The sequence below is a fragment of the Helianthus annuus genome, chromosome 6 (assembly GCF_002127325.2).
Source record: "Helianthus annuus cultivar XRQ/B chromosome 6, HanXRQr2.0-SUNRISE, whole genome shotgun sequence".
Taxonomy (NCBI): domain Eukaryota; kingdom Viridiplantae; phylum Streptophyta; class Magnoliopsida; order Asterales; family Asteraceae; genus Helianthus; species Helianthus annuus.
In genome coordinates this window covers 7,034,600-7,056,550 of record NC_035438.2, presented here as the reverse complement: position 1 = coordinate 7,056,550, position 21,951 = coordinate 7,034,600, and the positions used below count along the sequence as shown (strand labels likewise).

The 21,951-nt window shown below is 34.2% G+C and overlaps 3 protein-coding genes across 3 annotated transcripts; 2 read left to right on the top strand and 1 right to left on the bottom strand.

Moving 5' to 3' along the window:
* The first annotated feature begins 8,870 nt into the window (after positions 1–8,870).
* LOC110864522 (60S ribosomal protein L37a) lies at positions 8,871–11,520 on the top strand. The gene is made up of 5 exons (XM_022113607.2): positions 8,871–8,977; positions 9,102–9,141; positions 10,126–10,214; positions 10,351–10,433; positions 11,204–11,520. The coding sequence occupies exons 1-5, from the start codon at positions 8,975–8,977 to the stop codon at positions 11,265–11,267; spliced, it is 279 nt and encodes a 92-aa protein (XP_021969299.1). The 5' UTR covers positions 8,871–8,974; the 3' UTR covers positions 11,268–11,520.
* Positions 11,521–12,217: 697 nt separating this feature from the next.
* LOC110864521 lies at positions 12,218–14,496 on the bottom strand. Its single transcript, XM_022113606.2, has 3 exons — positions 13,328–14,496; positions 12,988–13,249; positions 12,218–12,765 (listed from the first exon to the last, which is right to left on the bottom strand). The coding sequence occupies exons 1-3, from the start codon at positions 14,479–14,481 to the stop codon at positions 12,586–12,588; spliced, it is 1,596 nt and encodes a 531-aa protein (XP_021969298.1). The 5' UTR covers positions 14,482–14,496; the 3' UTR covers positions 12,218–12,585.
* A 1,223-nt stretch (positions 14,497–15,719) lies between these two features.
* On the top strand, positions 15,720–16,250 carry LOC110944319. Its single transcript, XM_022185980.1, has one exon. It carries the CDS (start codon positions 15,720–15,722, stop codon positions 16,248–16,250), a length of 531 nt encoding a protein of 176 aa, XP_022041672.1.
* The last annotated feature ends 5,701 nt before the right edge of the window (positions 16,251–21,951 follow it).

Genomic DNA, 21,951 nt, shown 5'->3' with positions numbered 1-21,951 from the left:
CTTATTTTAATAAAACATATAAATATATTGAAATTTACAAAAGTTGATAACTTTAATCATATATCATTTTGTAATTTTTAAACATTCTTTATTAAATGTTTTCTTTTATTTAACTCGATTTATATACAAAAGTTGATAACTTTAATCATACACCTCTACAAAGTTTTAATATTATTATTATATAACTAGTATTGAGTCTCTTGTGTTGCGATGCTGGGTGCCCGTAAAACCATGTTAAGTATTAGAAAGTCAAGGGAGTCAAAGTGTATTTAGAAAATGGAGGCAAAGTCGAACACTTAAAAAGTTGAGAGGAAGAAAAAAAACATTTCACTAAAAGAAAAAAAAAACCCTGAGGGGTCAAATGTGTGACTATCAAACACCGTGCTAAGTAGCAATCAAGGCCAAATTCAGAAAAATCAACGTTGAACATAGCCCTGAGTAGGGTGAATTTATATGTGAGATTCTTTGTAGTTCAAAAAAATGAATTATTCTTAGGAATTAATTAATACATATAGAATAAATAATATTTAAGTTATTATATTTAATATAATATACTATACTATACTATACTATACTATATACTATACTATACTATACTATACTATACTATACTATACTATACTATACTATACTATACTATACTATACTATACTATACTATACTATACTATACTATACTATACTATACTATACTATACTATACTATACTATACTATACTATACTATACTATACTATACTATACTATACTATACTATACTATACTATACTATACTATACTATACTATACTATACTATACTATACTATACTATACTATACTATACTATACTATACTATACTATACTATACTATACTATACTATACTATACTATACTATACTATACTATACTTATACTATACTATACTATTACTATACATATACTATACTATACTATACTATACTATAACTATACTATAACTAATACTATACTATACTATACTATACTATACTACTATACTATACTATACTATACCTATACTATACTATATATCCTATACTATACTATACTATACTATACTAACTATCTATACTATACTAACTATACTATACTATACATACTATACTATACTATATCTATACTAATACTATACTATACTATACTATCTATACTATACTATACTATACTATACTTCTATACTATACTATACTATACTATTACTATACTATACTATACTATACTATACTATACTATACTATACTATACTATACTATACTATGACTTATACTATACTGATACTTCTATACTATACTATACATATACATATACTATACGTATACTATACTATACTATACTATACTATACCTATAATACTATACTATACTATACCTATACTATACATATACTATACTATACTATACTATACTATACTATACTATACTATACTTGTCACACCCCAACCGATGGCGGAATCATCGGGGCGCGGCACTGAGCGAAACAGATTGTTCAGAAGTTTCCATAACAACTAACATACAATTCAGTTATACAACACGTCCCATACCGTGTCCCAAACAATATCAAGTTATCATAGAAATCAACTAAACAATATGGGAACTGTTCCGACAACTCAAATCCTTAATTATTACAGACCGAATTTAAATATTGTTTTAAGACCTCTAGACGGCTATCCGTAAATCTTACTGACTACAGGTGCCAGTACAAGATCTACAGATAATTATGGCCCTGGGGCAGGTACGTGGACACTGTCCTAAGGTCACAGGCTCCTAGAAGCTTATTATTGCCTCGCTTCCCTAGCACGCTAGTAGCTTAAACACCTGTCACATACGTTAAAATAAAAGTCAATACATAAAATGTAAAGGTGAGTACACAAGTTTGATATAGCATATAGAGTTCGAATAGTTTACGCATAACCAAGCACGTACACAAGGGCAAACGATGCATGTAAATTATCAACATGGGACCATCGATACCAATGACTTCGAGTTGACTGTCCGAGACAGTTCGCAATACATGATTACCACCGTAATCCATGCAAGTAATTGTCCTTAGCAACCCCCGTGTGAACGGGTGCTGAGTCCAAACTATAGTACTACGTTGCTAAAGCAGGCAGATAGCACTCCACGTGTAAACATAATAAACAGCAATCATTTAGACAAGTAATACATGCAAGTAGGTTAGCGTTCAAATAGTTTGTGTTGTTTGTGAATTTGATAGATTACGTATGTAACACCCAAAAGTGCTGAAAGCAAAAAGGGATCGAGTATACTCACAGTGGTTGATCGTGGATTGAAGGGAGCACTGAGAATAGGTTAGCCTGAATAGTTCGATAACACAACGATGAGTAACGCGAAAAAAAAGTAAACAATGTACTTGGATCGAGTAGGCCATTCGATCGGACAGCAGTTCGATCGAGTGGGCTGTTCGATTGGTTTGAAAGTTCGTTCGAACATCCATTCGATCGGCCGGCTGGCTCGATCGGCTGGTTCCTTCAAGTGGATTGTTTCTTCCTTGAATGTGAAGGATGTGTTTGTGTATGATGGTTTGTACTACCTTTCAGGTTGGCCGATCGAACAGCTGTTCGATCGGTTAGCCCAACCGATCGGCTAGCATTGCATCGTTTTCAAATATGTCACTCGATCGGCTGGCATGCTCGATCGGGTGACATTCCAATGTTTCGAAAAGGTTAAGTGTTTTTAAAGTATAGTATTTCATGATCCGAGCAGTAATGATTACAATCGAGTGGCGTAGTCGATCGAACAGTACCTCGTCAATACTACACTTCATGAGTTTGTGGGACTAAGTGCTAGTCGATCGGTTAGCCTAGCCGATCGGCTGGCATAGTCGTTCGGTTGGGCTGTTCGATCGAACAGCCTAGCCGTTCGGCCAGCTTCTCGATTCGGTTAACCTATCACTTAACACTTGGTTATTCCCGTTAATTGTTGATGTTTTAGAGATATTTTGACTACGAGTTGAACCACAGAGCTGAAGTCCCTACTTAGTCTACTGACTCGAGCAGGAATCACCCGAACTCGGTCAGAGACGGTTTGGAACCCAAGTTTAACGTTTAACTCGGAATCGGTATATCTCTCGGTTGAACCCGAATCTTGAACCATGTGTTTGTTTAGATTGATTTGTAAATCGGTTCAAGTCTCGTATTCACCTTTTTGAGTGTAAAAGAGTTGAAAGATAGATGAAAACCCATCTTCCAATCCTTTTCCACCGTGAAATGTTAAGATCTTTGGAAGATTTTAGGTTATTTATGTGGAAATCGGTTAGATCTAGCTTATTCATGGTTGAATGAAGTCAAGAACATGAAGTTCTTGATGAACACCAAGAACACCATGATGACATCACTCAAGAACACCTAGATCTTGGTGATTTCATGGATGAAATTCAGATTTTGAAAGATAGAAAGATGTAGAATCGATTAATGAACAAAAACGTACAAGGATTAGAGCGAAATACTTACCGGTTTGAGAGAAATCTGAGATTTAGTGAGAAGAAGAGGCTGGTCGGTCAGAGCTTTTCCAAAAGTGGAAAGCTTGACAAGGACAGCCCTATTTATAGGCTTCCAAAAGAGGAAAGGGGTCAGCTGATCGAACAGCATTCCTGATCGAGCAGCTGCACGATCGAACAGCCTGTTCGATCGGCTAGCCTGTTCGATCAGGTTGCCCTGTTCGATCGGCTAGACTGTTCGATCAGGTTGCCCTGTTCGATCGGCTAGCCTGTTCGATCAGGTTGCCCTGTTCGATCAGCCAGCCTGTTCGATCAGGTTGCCCTGTTCGATCGCTTGCCTGGTTTTTGAGTGTTTCGCGACGATTTTTGATATTTCGACTTCGATGAACGATGATTTGAGAATGATAGAATTCCTAATCAAATTACTTTTAGTTCCAACTACTATATCTACATACAAGCATCCTTACAACCATTTCGGGTTCGATTTCCATTGAGTTTGATTCACCTTTGATTCTTGATTGATTTTGATTGATTCACCACACACTTTAACATAAAAGTAAACATGCACAAGTAACACATAAGGCACACACACACGTATAAAAGCATTAAAATTATCCACACTTGAGTTCGATGATTGATTTGATTAGCTTGATTATTGATTGACTAGCTTTATTGCATTGTTACTTCCTATCATTCACAGTCGGTCGTTGATTCATAGTCGATTATCGGTCGATTATTTTGATTATACAACACTTACTCCAAATAATACGAAAATCAAAATGAAACTAAAATGAAATTAATCTTTATTAATCTTTAATTCCAATAACAGTCAACACTTGACTTTGACTTTGACTTTTGGAAAACACGGGGTGTTACAATACTATACTATACTATACTATACTATACTATACTATACTATACTATACTATACTATACTATACTATACTATACTATACTATACTATACTATACTATACTATACTATACTATACATACTATACTATACTATACTATACTATACTATACTATACTATACTATACTATACTATACTATACTATACTATACTATACTATACTATACTATACTATACTATACTATACTATACTATACTATACTATACTATACTATACTATACTATACTATACTATACTATACTATACTATACTATACTATACTATACTATACTATACTATACTATACTATACTATACTATACTATACTATACTATACTATACTATACTATACTATACTATACTATACTATACTATACTATACTATACTATACTATACTATACTATACTATACTATACTATACTATATACTATACTATACTATACTATACTATACTATACTATACTATACTATACTATACTATACTATACTATACTATACTATACTATACTATACTATACTATACTATACTATACTATACTATACTATACTATACTATCTATACTATACTATAACTATACTATACTATACTATACTATACTATACTATACTATACTATACTATACTATACTATACTATACTATACTATACTATACTATACTATAATACTATACTATACTATACATAACTATCTATACTATACTATACTCTATACTATACTATTATACTATACTATACTATACTATACTATACTATACTATACTATACTATACTATACTATACATACTATACTATACTATACTATACTATACTTATACTATATACTATAACTATACTATACTATAAACTATACTATACTATAACTATACTATACTATACTATACTATCTATACTATACTATACTATACTATACTATATATTAAATAACATCACTAGCTACAGAATATATAATCACCTCTATTGTGTTTTTAATTACAAAAATACCATTCACACTTGTATTGCTAACTTTTCTTTTGATGACACTTAGGTAATTTATTCATTTTTATGTGGCATTTGTAAACATTACATGAGACAAACTATCCTTTTTTTTATGTATTGAACAAAAAAATGTTCTCACTTTTGACAACTAAACATTTGTTAGTTTTTTTTAACTAATTTAAATTATTATCCCTTGAATATTAACAAATTTATCAAGCCTCCCCTGAATTTTAATAAAATCATTTTTACCCCTTTTAAACCGCTTTACACTATATCCCCCAAACATTAATAAAGTTACCACTTTAAGTTTTAAACGAATTTTCCATTACGATATCATGATTTTTTTACACGTGTTATCTTTTTTTATATAGTTTCAAATAATATTAGATGTGCACATTAATTATTTTTACATACGTTTCGGCATTAATTTATGGAGCATCACTTTTAAACTTTTTTTTTTTTTGAACGGCCGACAAAAATTTTTATTACTTGTAGCAAGAAGCTACCCGCCAAAACTTACATATGTTTTTGACCACCAAACAGACACACTGCAAAATTAACTACACACAAACGAACTAAGCACCAATTTCAAACCGACTCCAATTCTCCCATGTTAAGGCAACCATCTTTGATCGATTCTTAACCCATAAGTATGCCATAGCTTTTATTTCGTCCATCACTTTTAAACTAACAGGTTGTTTTAAACAACTTTATTTGTTTTCTAAAACAGTATGACGCTTATGTTTTTACTCCTGTTACATTCTTTTTTATCTACGATTAAACCGACTCATTGTAACATGTTACATTATAGCTTATATTAACTTACAACACAAAAATAGCGTAGCGGCTACAGTCCTGGTTTTTTTATATATATATATACTATAAATAATATACGTTTTTCCAAAAATAGTTTTATTTTCATTTTATATTTTTCATTTGTTACTTTTTGTTTACAAAAGCTAAATATGGGATATAAATTTTATATTTGTTACATTTTGTTTCAATTTTGATTTTTACACATTTATCTTTTGCATTTTTATACTGGTTTTTATTGTTTGGTTCGTATACGGGTTTTCCGCCGCAACGCGCGATGAGTAAATCCTAGTTAATAATAAATTAAGAGTTAATTACATAGCTAGTCCCTGTGGTTTATACGAAGTAACAATGTCAGGTACTAATAGTTTAAAATCACACTTTGAGGTATTAACTTTCAATTTTGTAACAATCTAAAGTACTAAGACTAATTGATGTTAGTTTTTCTGTTAGGTTTTTATGCAATGACAGAAATACCCTTTACCTATAATAACAAAAAGGAACAAAAACCACAGGGACTTATTTGTAACTTATTAAAACATCTAAACTAAAACTATTCATTAAATAACAAATAGAAAAAGAAAAACTGAAAACAAAATAGTACAATAAACAAACAGTTTCATTCAAAATATCAAAGCAAGCACTTCCCTCTCTCACTTTCGTTTAAACTATCTGTTTGTATTTTAGGGTTTTTATCATACATTAACTTTTTTTTTTTTTTTGCATACCAAAGCGTTCTAGAAGGTTGATTGTATCGATTGCTAAATATGTTATGTTTATCTATAACGTTTGTGTACAAGTTAGTATTCTCCAGTATTAACATTTATGTTTGAGTTAAACTGGAAATCTTAACGAGTCACTGTTGATTTTACTTAGCAGGTGGTTAACATTATATGATGTACTAATTATTTGCTTTCTAATCTTTCTTATAGAAATAAGCCCTAAATGGTTGCAGGCTACATATTTTTAACAAAATAGGAAGTTTAATATAAAACATGGATAAAAATCAAAGTATAACATAGCACTTTCAATACCCAGTTGGATTAAAGATATCAAATAAAATTGAATTCAAAGCATAAGAAGGTAAAATACTAATAAATTATAAAAACTAATAAAATGCAAGAAATTGACGGCATTGAAGGGCTTTTATCTGCCGCCGTCACTCCGGCGACGGTGACCGGTGACGGAGAAGATTCCGATTCCGAAACCAGCATAGATCTTCACACCCCATGTGAAACTGTACCGATTAATCAACTCCCACTCTACATCATTATTAATATTTCCGCCATTTCAACCTTGTCCTCTGACGGAAGTCAGAACCCACTGCTGTCGCCGTTCATAATCTGTTTCATTGTAGGTTTCAAGAAGATAAATTTTGTGTTTTGATGGGATAAATTCGAAACCCCAGATGACGAACAAGTGGGTAATTGATGGTAAATGATGGGTGATCGGATTAGAGAGAAAGATGGAGGAATGAAGAGATTAGAGAGAGAGATGAGTTCTGTTGTTTGCTTGGAGATGAGTTGGTGTTGAATTTTAATATAACTAGTTGTTTTCCCGACCCCGCGTTGCGGGGATTCAATGTCTGCAAAACGCGTGCCGACAACGGCAAGCGGATACCGAATATCAAAACATAGAAAAAATGGTTTTAAATAAGCTAATATATAATAGTAGGACCCCCACGTTGAAAATTCGGTTGTTTTCAGTTCAGTTATAACGTTACTAACCCGTTAAAATATGGATAAGCTCGGTACCGGTAATGACATCCAAAGTACCGATCCCGAAAATAATCAAAATTAGGTACCGGCACCAAAAATGCTCGGTACTGTATGGTATGGTATTTGAAGGTAAAAATAAGTTAATTTTACATGTTACAATTCAATTATTACATAAAAAGACAAAAAAGAAAGCAAAAGTAGTTGTGTATATAAAACCTTATTCAAACGAAATACAATTTACTTACCACGTGTATGAAAAACAATCTAAACGGTATATTTGCGTTGCTACGTGGCATGAGCTCAAAGGTGATGTTAAGGATGAGTTCGGTACCGAAAACCCGCAAAATTGGGTACCGGTAATGAATTTACTTGGTACGGCACCGGTAAGGTACCAGTATTTGAGATTAAAAACCGGTACCGAAAATGTTAAAAGTCGGTACCGAATCAGTACCGAGAATGTCAAAAGTCGGTACCGGATTAGTACCGAAAATACACCCGGTTTGGTAAATTTGATACAGGTACCGGTACCGGTACCGAGAATGTCAAAAGTCGGTACCGGATTGGTACAAAAAATGTACCCATTTTGGTAAATTTGCTACCGGTACAAGTACCAGTTACTTATCCATGCATAGAGTTACTGTTCATTTGCTTGTAAAATGAATATATAGGTAAATTTTTAATTATTGTCCTATTTATTGGGAAATTACAAAAACAGTCCCTTATTAATCATATACTTACTTAATTAGTCTTATAAATGTACAATGACTTAAATGCCCTTGAACCTAACAGAAAAAAATAACTTCTGTTAGTCTTAGTACTCCAGGTTGTTACAAAATTAAAAGTTGATATCTTAGAGTGTGACTTCAAATTATTAGTACCTGACATTGTTACTTTGTATAAATCACAGGGACTAATCATGTAATTAATTCTAAATTAAATTAAATGTAATTATTCAAAATACTTATTAAATTTACTTTTATTTACAAACTTATTTAAAAAAAAAAAAAAGAAAAAAACCCTCAAGGCGCTGGGTATAAATATCGAAAAGAGTTTAGGGTTTCAGGTCCTCTTAGTCGCCGTCTAAGTTGCTGCTGCTGCTGTTTGTCTTACGATCTTGCAAAATGGTTAGCTCTATCTATCTCTATTTAAATCGTCATATTCATTGATATACACCCTTCTTTGCAATGCTACTATTTTCAACCAAAATCTTATGCTTTTTTTTTTTTTATCTATGAAATTTGAATTCAGACGAAGAGGACAAAGAAGGCTGGCATCGTTGGAAAGTACGGTAAGTGTCTTTTATACAATCCTTACGTTTGTTTGCAGTTTGGTAATAATATTACATTTGCTTCTTTCAAAAGAAAATGTTATGTCACATTGTGTTATCAAATGCTGTATAGTTTGTTGATGGACTGATTCTTAACCAAGCTTTATGTTACACCTGTTTGTTTAATTATCATTCTTATCTTTTTTTTTTTTTTTTTTTTTTTTTTCTGAAAATGCCTGATTTTTTGGTTTATTTTATAATAACCTTTGCTTTGCTAAATATTTGATGTTACAAACACTGTTGTGTATATTAATTAATAAGAGTTTACTATTTGTTTTGCTTATTTCAATTTTTGTATACAAGGCTATTTATATATAGCTTTGGTAACTTATTTTACAAATACATAAACAATATAAACCTACATATTTTTTAAAGTCTGTGTGGCTCTGTTAAATGAGGCAATGCAATGTCTTAATGTCGAATATGACACCATGTTTACTCAAAAGCTAAAAACTTATGATGTTTGTGTAAGATTACAATTTGACATCATACATCAAACATTATTAAAAGAGGGAGCGCTCGGGGGCAAAAGTGAAATAAGCAAAAAGTGAAAGTGCACTAATTTTAACGTTATTTTACTAATTTCGTGAAAATAACATTAAAAGAGGGGCATGGTTAATCATGCATCATGTGGTGGCATTGATAGCCGAAAGACAAGGGAGTACATGCACTAATCGGCCTTTGTCTTAATTGCTGAGTGTTATGTGCCTTGTGTCCAAGGCTTGATGCAAAACTACTATCAAGCCGGGGGTCTCACTGCAAGCAACCTCTCTATTCCTATGGGGTAGAGGTAAGGCTGTCTACATCTTACCCTCCTCAGACCGTACGTTAGCTTTGCTATTGGTGGAATTTACTGAGTATGATGATGATGATGACATCAGACATTATTAAGTTACTATGCTTAGATGCTTACTAAAATTGTTGGGCACTTTATATCTTCTTTAGGTACCCGTTATGGTGCTAGTTTGAGAAAGCAGATCAAGAAAATGGAAGTTAGCCAACACAGCAAATTCTTTTGTGAGTTCTGTGGCAAGGTAAAATTACTCTTTGTTTTTCGTTTGTCGTTCGTAAACTTAGTGACAAAGCAGTTACAAACTACTTGTTTTATATTTAGTTTTTCTTCATTTCTGACCAATTTGTTACGAAATACACTGTATTTCAATAACATAGTATGCAGTCAAGAGAAAGGCTGTTGGAATTTGGGGCTGCAAGGATTGCGGCAAAGTCAAAGCAGGCGGTGCATACACCTTGAAGTAACAATCTTCTTCCCTTTGTGGTTTTCCGTTTAACATCATAATATCCCTACGTGTATTACTACTAGAAGTGTCAAAATGGGTGGATCGTGTAATGGGTCAAAGCAGGGTTGGCATTAGGGCTGCAAACGAACTGAACGAACACCAACAAAACCTTGTTTGTGTTCGTTTGTTAAGGAAATGCATGTGTTCATGAACTGTTCATGATCACTTATCGAACGAGATTTTTTGTTCGTTAGGGAAATGAACCTGTTCGTGTTCGTTTGTTAATTTTAGGTAAAGAACGCAAACGAACGTTCATGAGCACAAATGAAAACAAACGAGTGTTCACTAATAGAATCTATAATACGTCGATACTTGATAAATTTTTTACTTGTCGGAATTTTGAAGTATTTAAATAAAATATAAAATTGAAAACACTAATTAGCTGTCGAACACAACGAACATAACGAACACGTTACCGAACGTTCACGAACATAAATGAATGAACGCAGTCTCTGTTCATGTTTGTTCATTAACTAAACGAACGAAATTTCTTGTTCGTGTTCATTCATTTATGAAACAAACGAACTTCCCGCCGAATGAACTGTTTGCCAAACGTTCAGTTCATTTGCAGCCCTAGTTGGCATTCTTGTGTTGACCTCATAACACCTTTTGACCTATTAAAAATACAAAAAAAAACCTTATTCATAAGTAAATGGCTGAAACTCGCCGCTTCTAGACTTCTAGTTACAACATACTGATATTGTTTTCTTACTTTTGTCCTACAGTACCGCAAGTGCTGTGACGGTGAGGAGCACAATCCGTCGGCTGAGGGAGCAGACCGAGAGTTAAATGTGTCGTCAGTTTGTCTTCGAACTTAAAGTGTCTCGAATGATTATCACATTTTCATGTCAAAGTTCCCATTTTACCCTTTTAAACCTTTTTGATCATGTCAGACCGTTCATTTCGTTGAATCATTCAAGAGTTATCTAAAAACCAGTGGCAATTTATTTGGAAATTTATGGCTGTTTAAATGCCTTCATCTGTATTCCTGTAGCCAACTTGCTTTGATTTCACTTGAGATATAAAATGCTCCCAACCGGTATGTCGTCGTTGACCAGAGTTCGCCTCTTGTAATATAATATTATGAACTCTAGATTTTAAATGCCGGTTTAATGTTTTGTTAACGTTGTTGCAAAGGGTTCTAAAAAAAGTTTTTTGACTATTTTAAACTGTTTATTTACACGCACGCTAATTCTACTTTTGAATCTTGACTAATGTCCACTATAGGACTTAAACCCTTATGCACACGAGTGAGAACACGTTTACTATACACCTTGATACCACCTGGTTACAAGATCCGGTAATTTGAAGATCCTTTGTATGTAAATGGTAAAGCGGTCCATTCATGTCTTAACTGAACCCTCTGATTGATCCTTTGTAATTTTGTATTCGGTAATTCAATGGGACTTGAGCACTCAACCATACAGGGGCGGCCGCACCCCTTGAAAAAAAAATTTAGTGTATATTTTAGGCAAAAAAAACTCGACCGCACCCCTTGAAAATATGGTTGAACACCTTATCCGCACCCCCAACAAATAATTTCTAGGTCCGCCACTGCAACCACATGAGCACGGATACGTTCCAGCTCGTTTAAGGAAAATTCGACAACGGTATTGGACCCACAGAAAGACAAGATATACACATTACTATATTAGATTCATAGAAACCAAAGAAAACACAACACTAATAACTATGCTCATATATATATATATATATATATATATATATATATATATATATATATATATATTTTCTTCAAGTAAAGACACAAACATGTACATTTTACATTTGAACAAAAGAGGCAAAGGACAAGAAAAAGGCCTCTCCTGATTCTCATGAACCTTGTGGCTATCCTATGCAGCCAGCAGTATTATGCTGTAACGAGCCCCTTCATCGAATATCCATTCGATTTCATGTCACAAAGCAACAGGCACTTTAGTGCCCTTTAAATCATAAACCTCATATACTAATTTTGTACCCAGAAGAAAGCGGGATACCATTTCTAAGCTGATCGCGGTTACAGGTGACACGCTTCCTTGCACCACCGGCCATCAGTTACGATTTAAACATTACTTGTCCCAAAAGTGGTTGTATAAACGCAAGAGAATCAGACAACGTCTAGTGGTAGATCATCATCGTCACTATGATGACGAATTCGGTTTTGGACCGCCTTAACAGCCGCCACTCTTGCTGCGTTGGCGGCTCGGTTAGCTGCAATCACAGCTCTGTTCACCCTCTCATCCACATCTGCTACAGATACTGCTTTTCCAGCTATACGTCTTGCTTCCTGAAAAAGAACACATTGCTCATAAGACCTAATTTACGTTTCTAGAAGTCGCAAGATGAACGTGTCAATGTCAAGTAACTGATCAAAACGGGCTTGGGTCAACTAGAGTCAATATTAGTCGGGTCCAGCTTTCGTACATTCTCTAGTCCTTTGAACAAGTAATGTAATAATACGATTACAAAAGCGATTCACGACATTAAATGCACTAAAAATCGTATTTACCTGAACTGCTTTGAGGACTTTGACATGAGAAACCGAAGAAGACGATCCAGAGAGCGACGAATCTTGAGACGTTGAAACAGTGAGCGCCCCGTTATCCCAATGACCCGATTGAGTCTCACCGTTTCTGAACGTATACATACCAAACCCTTGTCTCCTTCCTTCATGCCAAGCACCCTCATACCGATGACCATTCGCAAAACGATAAACACCAAAACCATGCATTTTGTCCGCAAAATACTCGCCAGCATACTTATCCCCATTTCTGCATCATCATGTATCACAAACATATATAATATATCGATTCTCACACAATCACTAAATCTTTAAGTGAAAAACTCACCTGAAATGATAGTGGCCAAGCCCGTGTTTGATACCGCCTTTAAATTCGCCAGTATACTTACTACCATCTTCACAAGTATGAACACCATACCCATGACACTGCCCCTTAAACCATTCACCAGCATACATATCCCCAGTGTAAAACTTATAAACACCATAACCACACCTCAACCCCTGTCGATACTGCCCCCGATATCGGCTACCTTTCGCCCACGTCTCAACACCATACCCGTCATACTTCTGGTCAACCCAATCACCCTCATACCTCCCATTCAAATTATAATAATACACCCCACTCCCAGAACACTTCCCTTTATAAAACTCACCCTCATAAACATCCCCATTGCTGTACACCTTCACCAAGAACCCCGAATTTACGCTTTCGTCCAATCGGGTCTTCGACCCGATTGACCAAACAACTAGTGGGTGTGGTTTGGACACATTATCTGACCCATAAAGCTTCAAACTTGGAAACTTCCGGGCAACAAACAACCGGACTGAAGGTAAATTAGTGGAATTAAAACTACTAACATCAAATAAAGAAACAAAAACACTACAGAAAACAATAACTACAAGAACACAAAGATAAGATGATTTATAACTCAAACTAAAGTAATAAACTGAGGGTAAAAACAGAAGAATCAAAACCCTAAAAGGAGCTTTAATCCAAAAGAGCTTTACATGAGCAAACTTCAACAATTTAAGAGCAATTGTTTTGGTAGCTAAAAGGGCTTCTGAAGAAGAACAACAAATTAACGATTTTTTATGAGAATTTCTTCGATGGTGACTCATAACAACTAATTTTTTTGGTGGGTTTGATGAGAAATGAACTCGTTGTTCATTATATTTAGCAACGGGTATTTGAATTTCAAGATTAGGGTTTTCTTGAAGCTGGAATTTGGGGGATTTTGAATCGGAAAAGCTTCGAATTTCTCCGATCTGAAAACCGGGTTTCTTCTGACGCATTGACTGGAAAACGAAATTGATGAACTTGATCAATAATAATCGAAATTTTATAAATTCTTGATTTTTTGGGTGTGAATTTTCAAGATAATTGAATGGATTTGAAGATGGGTTTTTTTGGGATTCAGAGATTGTTAAGATTTTTGGTTTTTTTTTGTCGTCTGGTTTTTGGAAAAAGGAAGAGGGAAACATAAAAGGGATCAAGTGGGAGAGCTTTTGGAGATATAAATATGGTAGGGGTGAGTGAGGCATTTATGGAAATTAGTGGGGTTGTGTTTGCAAGTTTAAATTTTGGGACCATTAAACGTTTGGACCTTACCGGGGTGTCCCTCAAGTTAGGCTTAGAGACAACAGGTTCATGGCTGGTCAGACTGTATTGAAGGCGGAACCAGAGAAAGTTGCTAAGCATGTGTAAACTTGTGTTAAGAATCAATACGTCTTCATTCCCATTGATTCTGATACCTTTGCGTCCTTGCTCTTGAAACTGTTGGTTTCTTGAATAGAGTGCAGAGAGTCGTGCACAACAATTTCTTGACGCCGAAGAACCAAAACTTCGTTTTCAGTAGGATTCGTTTTGCAATTCAAAAGGAGGTTATGACGCAGCTTGTTGCTTGTTTATCTAACGCTATTATGTAATTTCCTACTTATGAAAAAATTATTCTTTCAAAAAAAAAGGGTCTGCTATTTACACTCAACTTTTTGCTACGACTCTATTTTTTTTTATAAAATTTTATAGCAAAATTATAAAACGTTATATTTAATACGATTCTGTTTTTATAAAATTTATATTAAAATATAGATAAAAATAAGTATATCACAAAAACATATTCGTTTTTTAATAAAACATTATATATTGAAAGTTATAAAAGAAAAACATAAATTTGAATTTATTAATTTCACATCAGTTGATTTAAATAGCAAAAAGTTAGGTGTAATTGTGTAAATAAACTCGCCAATTTTTTTTCCAGGTGTTAATTAATTGTTTTGCTTGAGAGTTAATACCCCTTGTGTGTTGTGGTATTTGCTAATCTCCCCGCCTCATTCGAAAAAGTCTTTTTGTTCCTTTATTTCTTTTTTTAACGGCTTGTTCAGTTGTTTCTTTACTTTTAACTTTTTTTTTAACGAGGAAGTAATGATTTGAGAGAAAGATATGGACGTATAAGGTGTGATGAATTATTATGGATGTTAGTGGATAATCAAAAGTAGAATCAAACACGAATTATTAAGGGTGAAGGGAGTGGCTAAACATTTGAGAGAAAGATCGGATCGAAGAATTAGAGTGGAGAGTTAATCCGAGTTCTAGTATCCATTTAGATCAACTGCAGCAAATCGAACAACTAAGGAGATCTATTCGACTGGGAAATAATATTGATAAATGGGTGTGGATGTATTCGGATGACGGTGTTTTTTCGGTAACTTCGACTAGGAAAATGCTAAACAGGTTTGCAATTCCTTATTATCCTTATGATTGGGTTAAATGGGCCCCAAGAAAAGTCAATATCTTCGGATGGCGTGGAGAGCAAGATCGGTTATCTACAATGGTCGGTTTAAAGAAGAGAGGAATGTTACCTAATTCTTCAGTTTGTAAATTATGTGGGGAAAGAGAAGAAGACGCGGATCACTTATTCATCGGGTGTTACGTGGCAGCGGTATTGTGGCAAAAAGTGAGCAGCTGGTGCAATATTCAGCAGATCTATGCCCATTCCATGAAAGATTTGTTGAGTTTCTACAAAACTACACAGCTGGATGAACATAAGAGGAACTACGTACAGACGATAATATTAGCAACTTGTTGGGGAATCTGGAAAGCAAGAAATGATGTAATATTTAAAGGGAAACACGTGAATATCGATGGGATCTTTGGGGAAATGCAGGCAACTACCTTTCTATGGATAAAAAACAGAGCAAAGAGAACAAATTTGGTGTGGAGGAGCTGGGTGAAGTTTGATATAACAAATTAGAATTACGTGTTTAGCGATTAAGTTGTAATAGGGTGAGCTTTAAACTTTTTTGGGTGGTTGGCTTAGTAGCTTACTAACCATTTGTAACGATTGAAACTTTTTTGGTGATCGAATATAATGATATAATTTGCCGTTCAAAAAAAAAAAAAAACATTTGAAATAGGTAAACTCTCAAATCACCCAATCAAATAGTGATACGTTAATTATTTACCTAATGCTAAAAAAACGTTGGCAGTAGTTTACCTAATGGGGTTTAGGTAAACTATTTAAAAAAAAAGGAAAAAAAAATGTGTGATTGGTTGAGAAGGAATGGACCCCATCACACACCCTCTCTCTCCCCATTTCCCTCCCTTCACCGAGTCAGTGAACCTTCACCGAATTTCCCTCCATTTTCGGTAAACACTTGAGCGATAAAAGGGTGGTTGTGGTTATCGAATCGGTAAACACAAGTTTACCGCCCCCACTCCAGTGAGCCTAATAACTAATCATTTAAATTTATGGGAATTGTTGAAAACTTAAAATTGTTAAAAGCGTGGAATTATAAGAGTTATATTTGAGTATTTAATATTTTGAAATAATGTAAGATTAGGTTTTATGTGATAAGAATTATGTAACCACTTGATGGGATATGGTCTTGGACCCGACCCGAACGGTCAGACATTTCTGTTACTTATCGCTTTTTATATTAATATATATTATAACTGCGTACTAACTCATGAAGCCCAACGCGATGTAGTTTACATTACACTAGGGACTAGGCTGCGGGTTTTAGACACAACCTCTAACTGGGCCTGACCCATTGAGGTTAGGGTTGTCCATGTCTCCTATATAAGGAGGTCCTCACCTCATTATTAGGGCAAGAGATATGGGGCAAACACCATTTTTGTAGCTGGAAAAAGAGGATTCTTCCCTTACCGGTCCGTCTCTACCGTCCCACTTTTATCTCTTCTCTTTTGCAACTTTGGATACCAGAGGAAGAGCATGGTATGATTCTTGGTCTTTCTGAGAGAAAACGGTTCAAACTGCTCTGGTAGGTGAGTCCGTGTTTCTTCACCACTAAAGAGTGATCAAGCTATTAGTGAGTATGTGACCAAATATGGAATATGAGTTTTATGAGGTGAATAGTAAACCCTAAATCATCACCATCCTTGTGTTGTGTATAAGATGTTTTTTTTTTCTCAAATATATACTTGTAAAATAGATAATATGGCACGTATTATCGGTGATACGAAATTTAAGTAATGTAAGTTCATATATAAGCACATGTAATAATATTGAGTATCAGCGGCGGAACTAGCCTAAAAAATTTAGGGGTATCCCAATTTTTTATTTTTTAGACCCGGGGTATCCTTTGTATAACGGAGACGAAGTTGCGTGGTATTTTTACACTACGGAAACGGAGTTAAGGGGTATTTTTACACTACGGAGACGGGGTTGAGGGATAGCCCGTGCTACCCCTACTAACATTGTAAGTCCGCCATTGCTGAGTACTGATTGGTATGATTATGATTCAAAAGCGAACCTTGGATCAATATTTCAATGTCTAGATTTTCGCAACCAATTGACCTTGATTACAAAGGTTTCGGTTGTTATGAAATAACACGGTTCGATGGTTCAAGGCGTGGACTAGATCAAGCTCAATTTACGAAATAAATCCGATTGGGTTAGATAAAAAGCGGCAAACTTGTTCATAACAATCGCGATGTATGAACAAGTAAGAACATTCACATCCTATCCATTATCTTCATCTCTATAATTACACTAAAAATCACTACATTTCTCTCCTATTTTCAATTAAATAATACTTTTTATACATTTATCATTACATTTTCTCTCTTCTCTACTCACAAACGCTTTCGAAAAATATTAAAAATTTGATAAAGGTGAACAATGTTTTTTATATTTACAAATGATCAGATACGAACTCTAGAACAACTTTATAATATTTTGTTTGTGAATATATATACACATTTCATAAACACTCGAAATCATTAGTTTTTAACTGTTGAATTTGATTACTTCGATTATATACACTCAGAATCATTAGTTTCTTAGTTATTTGATTATGTTACTTTATCATTTGTAATTTCATCACTACTTTTTTACTAGCTTAAAATGAAGTTAGAAACAAGATGCACCCAACAAACATCTAGTCACACCTCCCTACCGGGCCACCACCTCCATGTGCCTTCGCTTTCCTAACCTCACCCATGCGCCCACACTTTTTCCCCTCAAATTAAAACCACTTTCTAAATTTACATTTACATTTTTAATAAAGTTATTATTATACGCATCCCTAATTATCTTCAATCTTAAAATCAAATGTCGGTGATATTTACTCATTTGGCCCCTCTCCATTTTTCCCTCACAGCTACCACGTGTATACTCGTGGTTGTTTTTCTTCTGTGTTAATATGTCTTGCTTTGATCTTAAAGGGATTTCTTCCGGCTTTTTGAAAAACTACAACAATCGGAATCCAAAAACGCAAGATTCACAAAATCAAACTGCACAAGAAATCATCAAATATCACTAAACCTAGAAAGAATTCAATTAATGGGTTTCGCCGTTTTACCTCAAGAATTCCAAATGGTGTAGAAGGATTTAAAGTTGCAGCGATTTTGAGAGCCATGAGCTGTAAATGGTATATCAAATTTGTCGTTAAGGTCAGTCTTGCTGTGCGCCTTTCTTTTAATTCATAACCTAGGGTTTCTTTTTTTGTTTATTGTATTTGGGTTTCTTTGTTGTTTATTATTGTCTTTTTTGTTTACTTGCAAATTGATTTGTGTGTTTTTGATTTTTGATTTCTTTGGATTTCATATGTTATATCAGTGCGGAGAATGATTGAATTTTGAATTTCCAGTTTTGATGATATTTAATTGAATAAATATCATGCATGAATGGTTGCTTTTATTTGAATGCATGATGATTAGGCACATTGAAATTGAAATTAAGGGCATGTTTGGGAAAGCTTTTTGAAACAACTTATTAACTTATTGGTTTTTTGAAAAGTCATAAGCTCTAAGGCCATGTGTAGTCATAAAGCCCCCAAAGGGGCGTTATGCGCCATGTGGCATGCCACGTCACCCCGGGGCTTTATGGGGCTTGAGGCCGTAGTCATAAAGCCCTACCTCATCATAACCAAAGTGTAAAATGCAGGGACCAAAGTGTAAAATGCAGGGACCAAAGTGTTTTAATGCAGGGACCAAATTGTAAAATGCAGGGACCAAAGTGGAAAATGCCCACCTTCTCGCGCCGCGAATTTTTTCACGCCGGTTTTCTTTTTTTTGATCATGGCGCCCCTGGGGGCGGTGTGGGGGGCTCCATACCGGCGCTATGGCCTTCACCGCGCCCCAGTACATGTAGTCTAAAATGATGTTTGGCAAAGAGGGTGTATGTGAGGGGGAAAAGCCAATAAGTCAATAAGTCACAAAATCCTGACTTTTCCAAGAAGCCAATAAGTCATTAAGTTGTTTCAATAAGCTTACCCAAACATGCCCTAAAGATTTACTTGATTCACCTAGACTGGAACATTTTTTAACAAATAAACATTGATGTTTTATGAATGTTGGCTCTTTAGCCATATATTTTATTACTAATGTGACCATTTATATCAGTTCAAAACCTTTAGCCACACTTCTAGAAAATAATATGACATTTATTAGCCACAACTCGAAATGTGTGGCCAAATGTGACCTATGGCCACCATATTTTTGTTTCATGTGACCAAAAACACATCTATTTCACACCTTTAGTCACACTTTAAGAAAAAAATAACAGTGACATATATTAGCCACAATAGCAAAGTGTGGCCAAATGTTATATACAATCACACTATTTGTTTTCACGTGACCAATAACATATGTAGTCAAAACTTTTAGCCACAATTTAAGAAAAAAATGTGACATTTATTAGCCACACTAAAAAGAGTGTGGCCAAATGTGATCTACGACCACAATATTTGTTTCATGTAACTATAAAAGATGTATTTGAAACCTTTAGCCATCCTTTAAGAAAAAACAGTCACACTAAAAAAGTGTGGCCAAATATGATATACAACCACATTATATGTTTAATAGTGTGGCTAAATCTAATACATATGGCTACATATTTTATATTGTGTGACTAAATTTTAGACAATAGTCACACGTTAAAATACAAAATTTCATGTGGCTTTACATAAACATTCATCACAACATCATCTCTTTGTTTATTTTGTGTGATGAAATGTTATCAAATGTTATGGAAAAAATGTGTGACCAAATGTTAAACTTATTATATCTTTAAAAATTTCCCACCAAAAGATTTCATCAAAAACTTAAACTCCCCCAAAAATATTTCATCCTAAAACATTCCCACAAAATACTTGTCCTAATACATATTTAAAGTCCCCCCTACCCCCCCCCCCCCCCAAAAAAAAAAAAATATTTCATTCTAAAACTTAAACTCCCCCCCCCCCCCCCGCCCCCTCCCAAAATATTTCATCCAAAAACTTCCCTCTCAATTAATATTCTCTTTAAAAAAATTACGTTATATAATATTAAAAAACAAAAAAAAACTTAGCACGTATTTAAAAATTCAAACTATTATTAGATACAATATATTCTAAACCAGATTTGTTTCTTCTAAATAATATGTTAATATATACATATTAGTTACGTTTATATACATTTTTAATGTATGCATGTTATTACATGTATCGAATTTTCGGTACCGAATTGTTTTCGATACCTACTTTTTTGGCGTTTTTGCTAATGGTACTTTCAGTCTAGTGATTCTCATTTCTCAATCCCTTCCCTCCATGAGTTTTATTTGTTAGCAATAAACTTAGATAGACAAAAACAAAAATATATCCAAGTATTTTAAAAGTTAATGATGTTTATTAAGTTAGAATCTCCTAAAATAAACTTTTAACTAAGGCCATAGGATGTGGTCATGACCCTTATGACCACAACGACCCTCCATGTCAGTGCCATATCATCCACCTCTAATCCACAATCCAAAACCACTATCCTAAGGGTGTGGTCATGACCCAAACCACTATCCCTTATTTATTTTAATTTATCTTTGTCTAAAGAAAAAGGAAATGATTACTTGAAAAATGGAAAGAAGGACCATGGTTGTCATGGTTTAATACATGCAAACCATGGTGGATTAGGGAAGGGGGTGGTATAGCCTTCTGTTCATATTCTTACGTGGCGAGTTATGTCCGAACCATGACCCCACACTAGTCTATGTGACAATAAACTTGGATAGACAAATGAACAAATAAAGTAAAATATTATTATTATTATTAAGAATGTATTTGTTACTTATAGGTAGGGCTGTAGACGAACCAAACGTTCGGCGAACAGCTCGTGAAATGTTCGGCGGGAAGTTCGCTTATGTTCGTTTAGTTAAATGAACAAACATGAACCGAGGGCGCGTTTGTTCATTTATTTTCGTGAACGTTCGGTAACATGTTCGTTTGTGTTCGATAGTTAATTAGTGTTTTTAGCTTTTGTATTTTACTTGAATCCTTCAAACTCCGACAAATAAAATATTTAATAAGCGTTAATGTATTATACATTTTGTTCAACAAACGTTTGTTTGTGTTCGTTTGTTACCATTTGAGTTCATGAACATTAGTTTGTGATCATTTGTGTTCATCGTCGTTCGTTTTCATTCGTTGCCTAAAATTAACAAACAAACACAAACGAACATG

Bases quoted from the DNA above. Each gene is read 5' to 3' on its own strand.
- LOC110864522 (XM_022113607.2), top strand. The intron at 9,142-10,125 runs GTAAGTGTCTTT...TATCTTCTTTAG, and splicing joins TGGCATCGTTGGAAAGTACG to GTACCCGTTATGGTGCTAGT. The intron at 10,434-11,203 runs GTAACAATCTTC...TTTGTCCTACAG, and splicing joins GGCGGTGCATACACCTTGAA to TACCGCAAGTGCTGTGACGG.
- LOC110864521 (XM_022113606.2), bottom strand. From the start codon at position 14,481: ATGTTTCCCTCTTCCTTTTTCCAAAAACCAGACGACAAAAAAAAACCA. The intron at 13,250-13,327 runs GTGAGTTTTTCA...ATGATGATGCAG, and splicing joins CTTGGCCACTATCATTTCAG to AAATGGGGATAAGTATGCTG. The intron at 12,766-12,987 runs GTAAATACGATT...GTTCTTTTTCAG, and splicing joins AAGTCCTCAAAGCAGTTCAG to GAAGCAAGACGTATAGCTGG.
- LOC110944319 (XM_022185980.1), top strand. From the start codon at position 15,720: ATGCTAAACAGGTTTGCAATTCCTTATTATCCTTATGATTGGGTTAAA.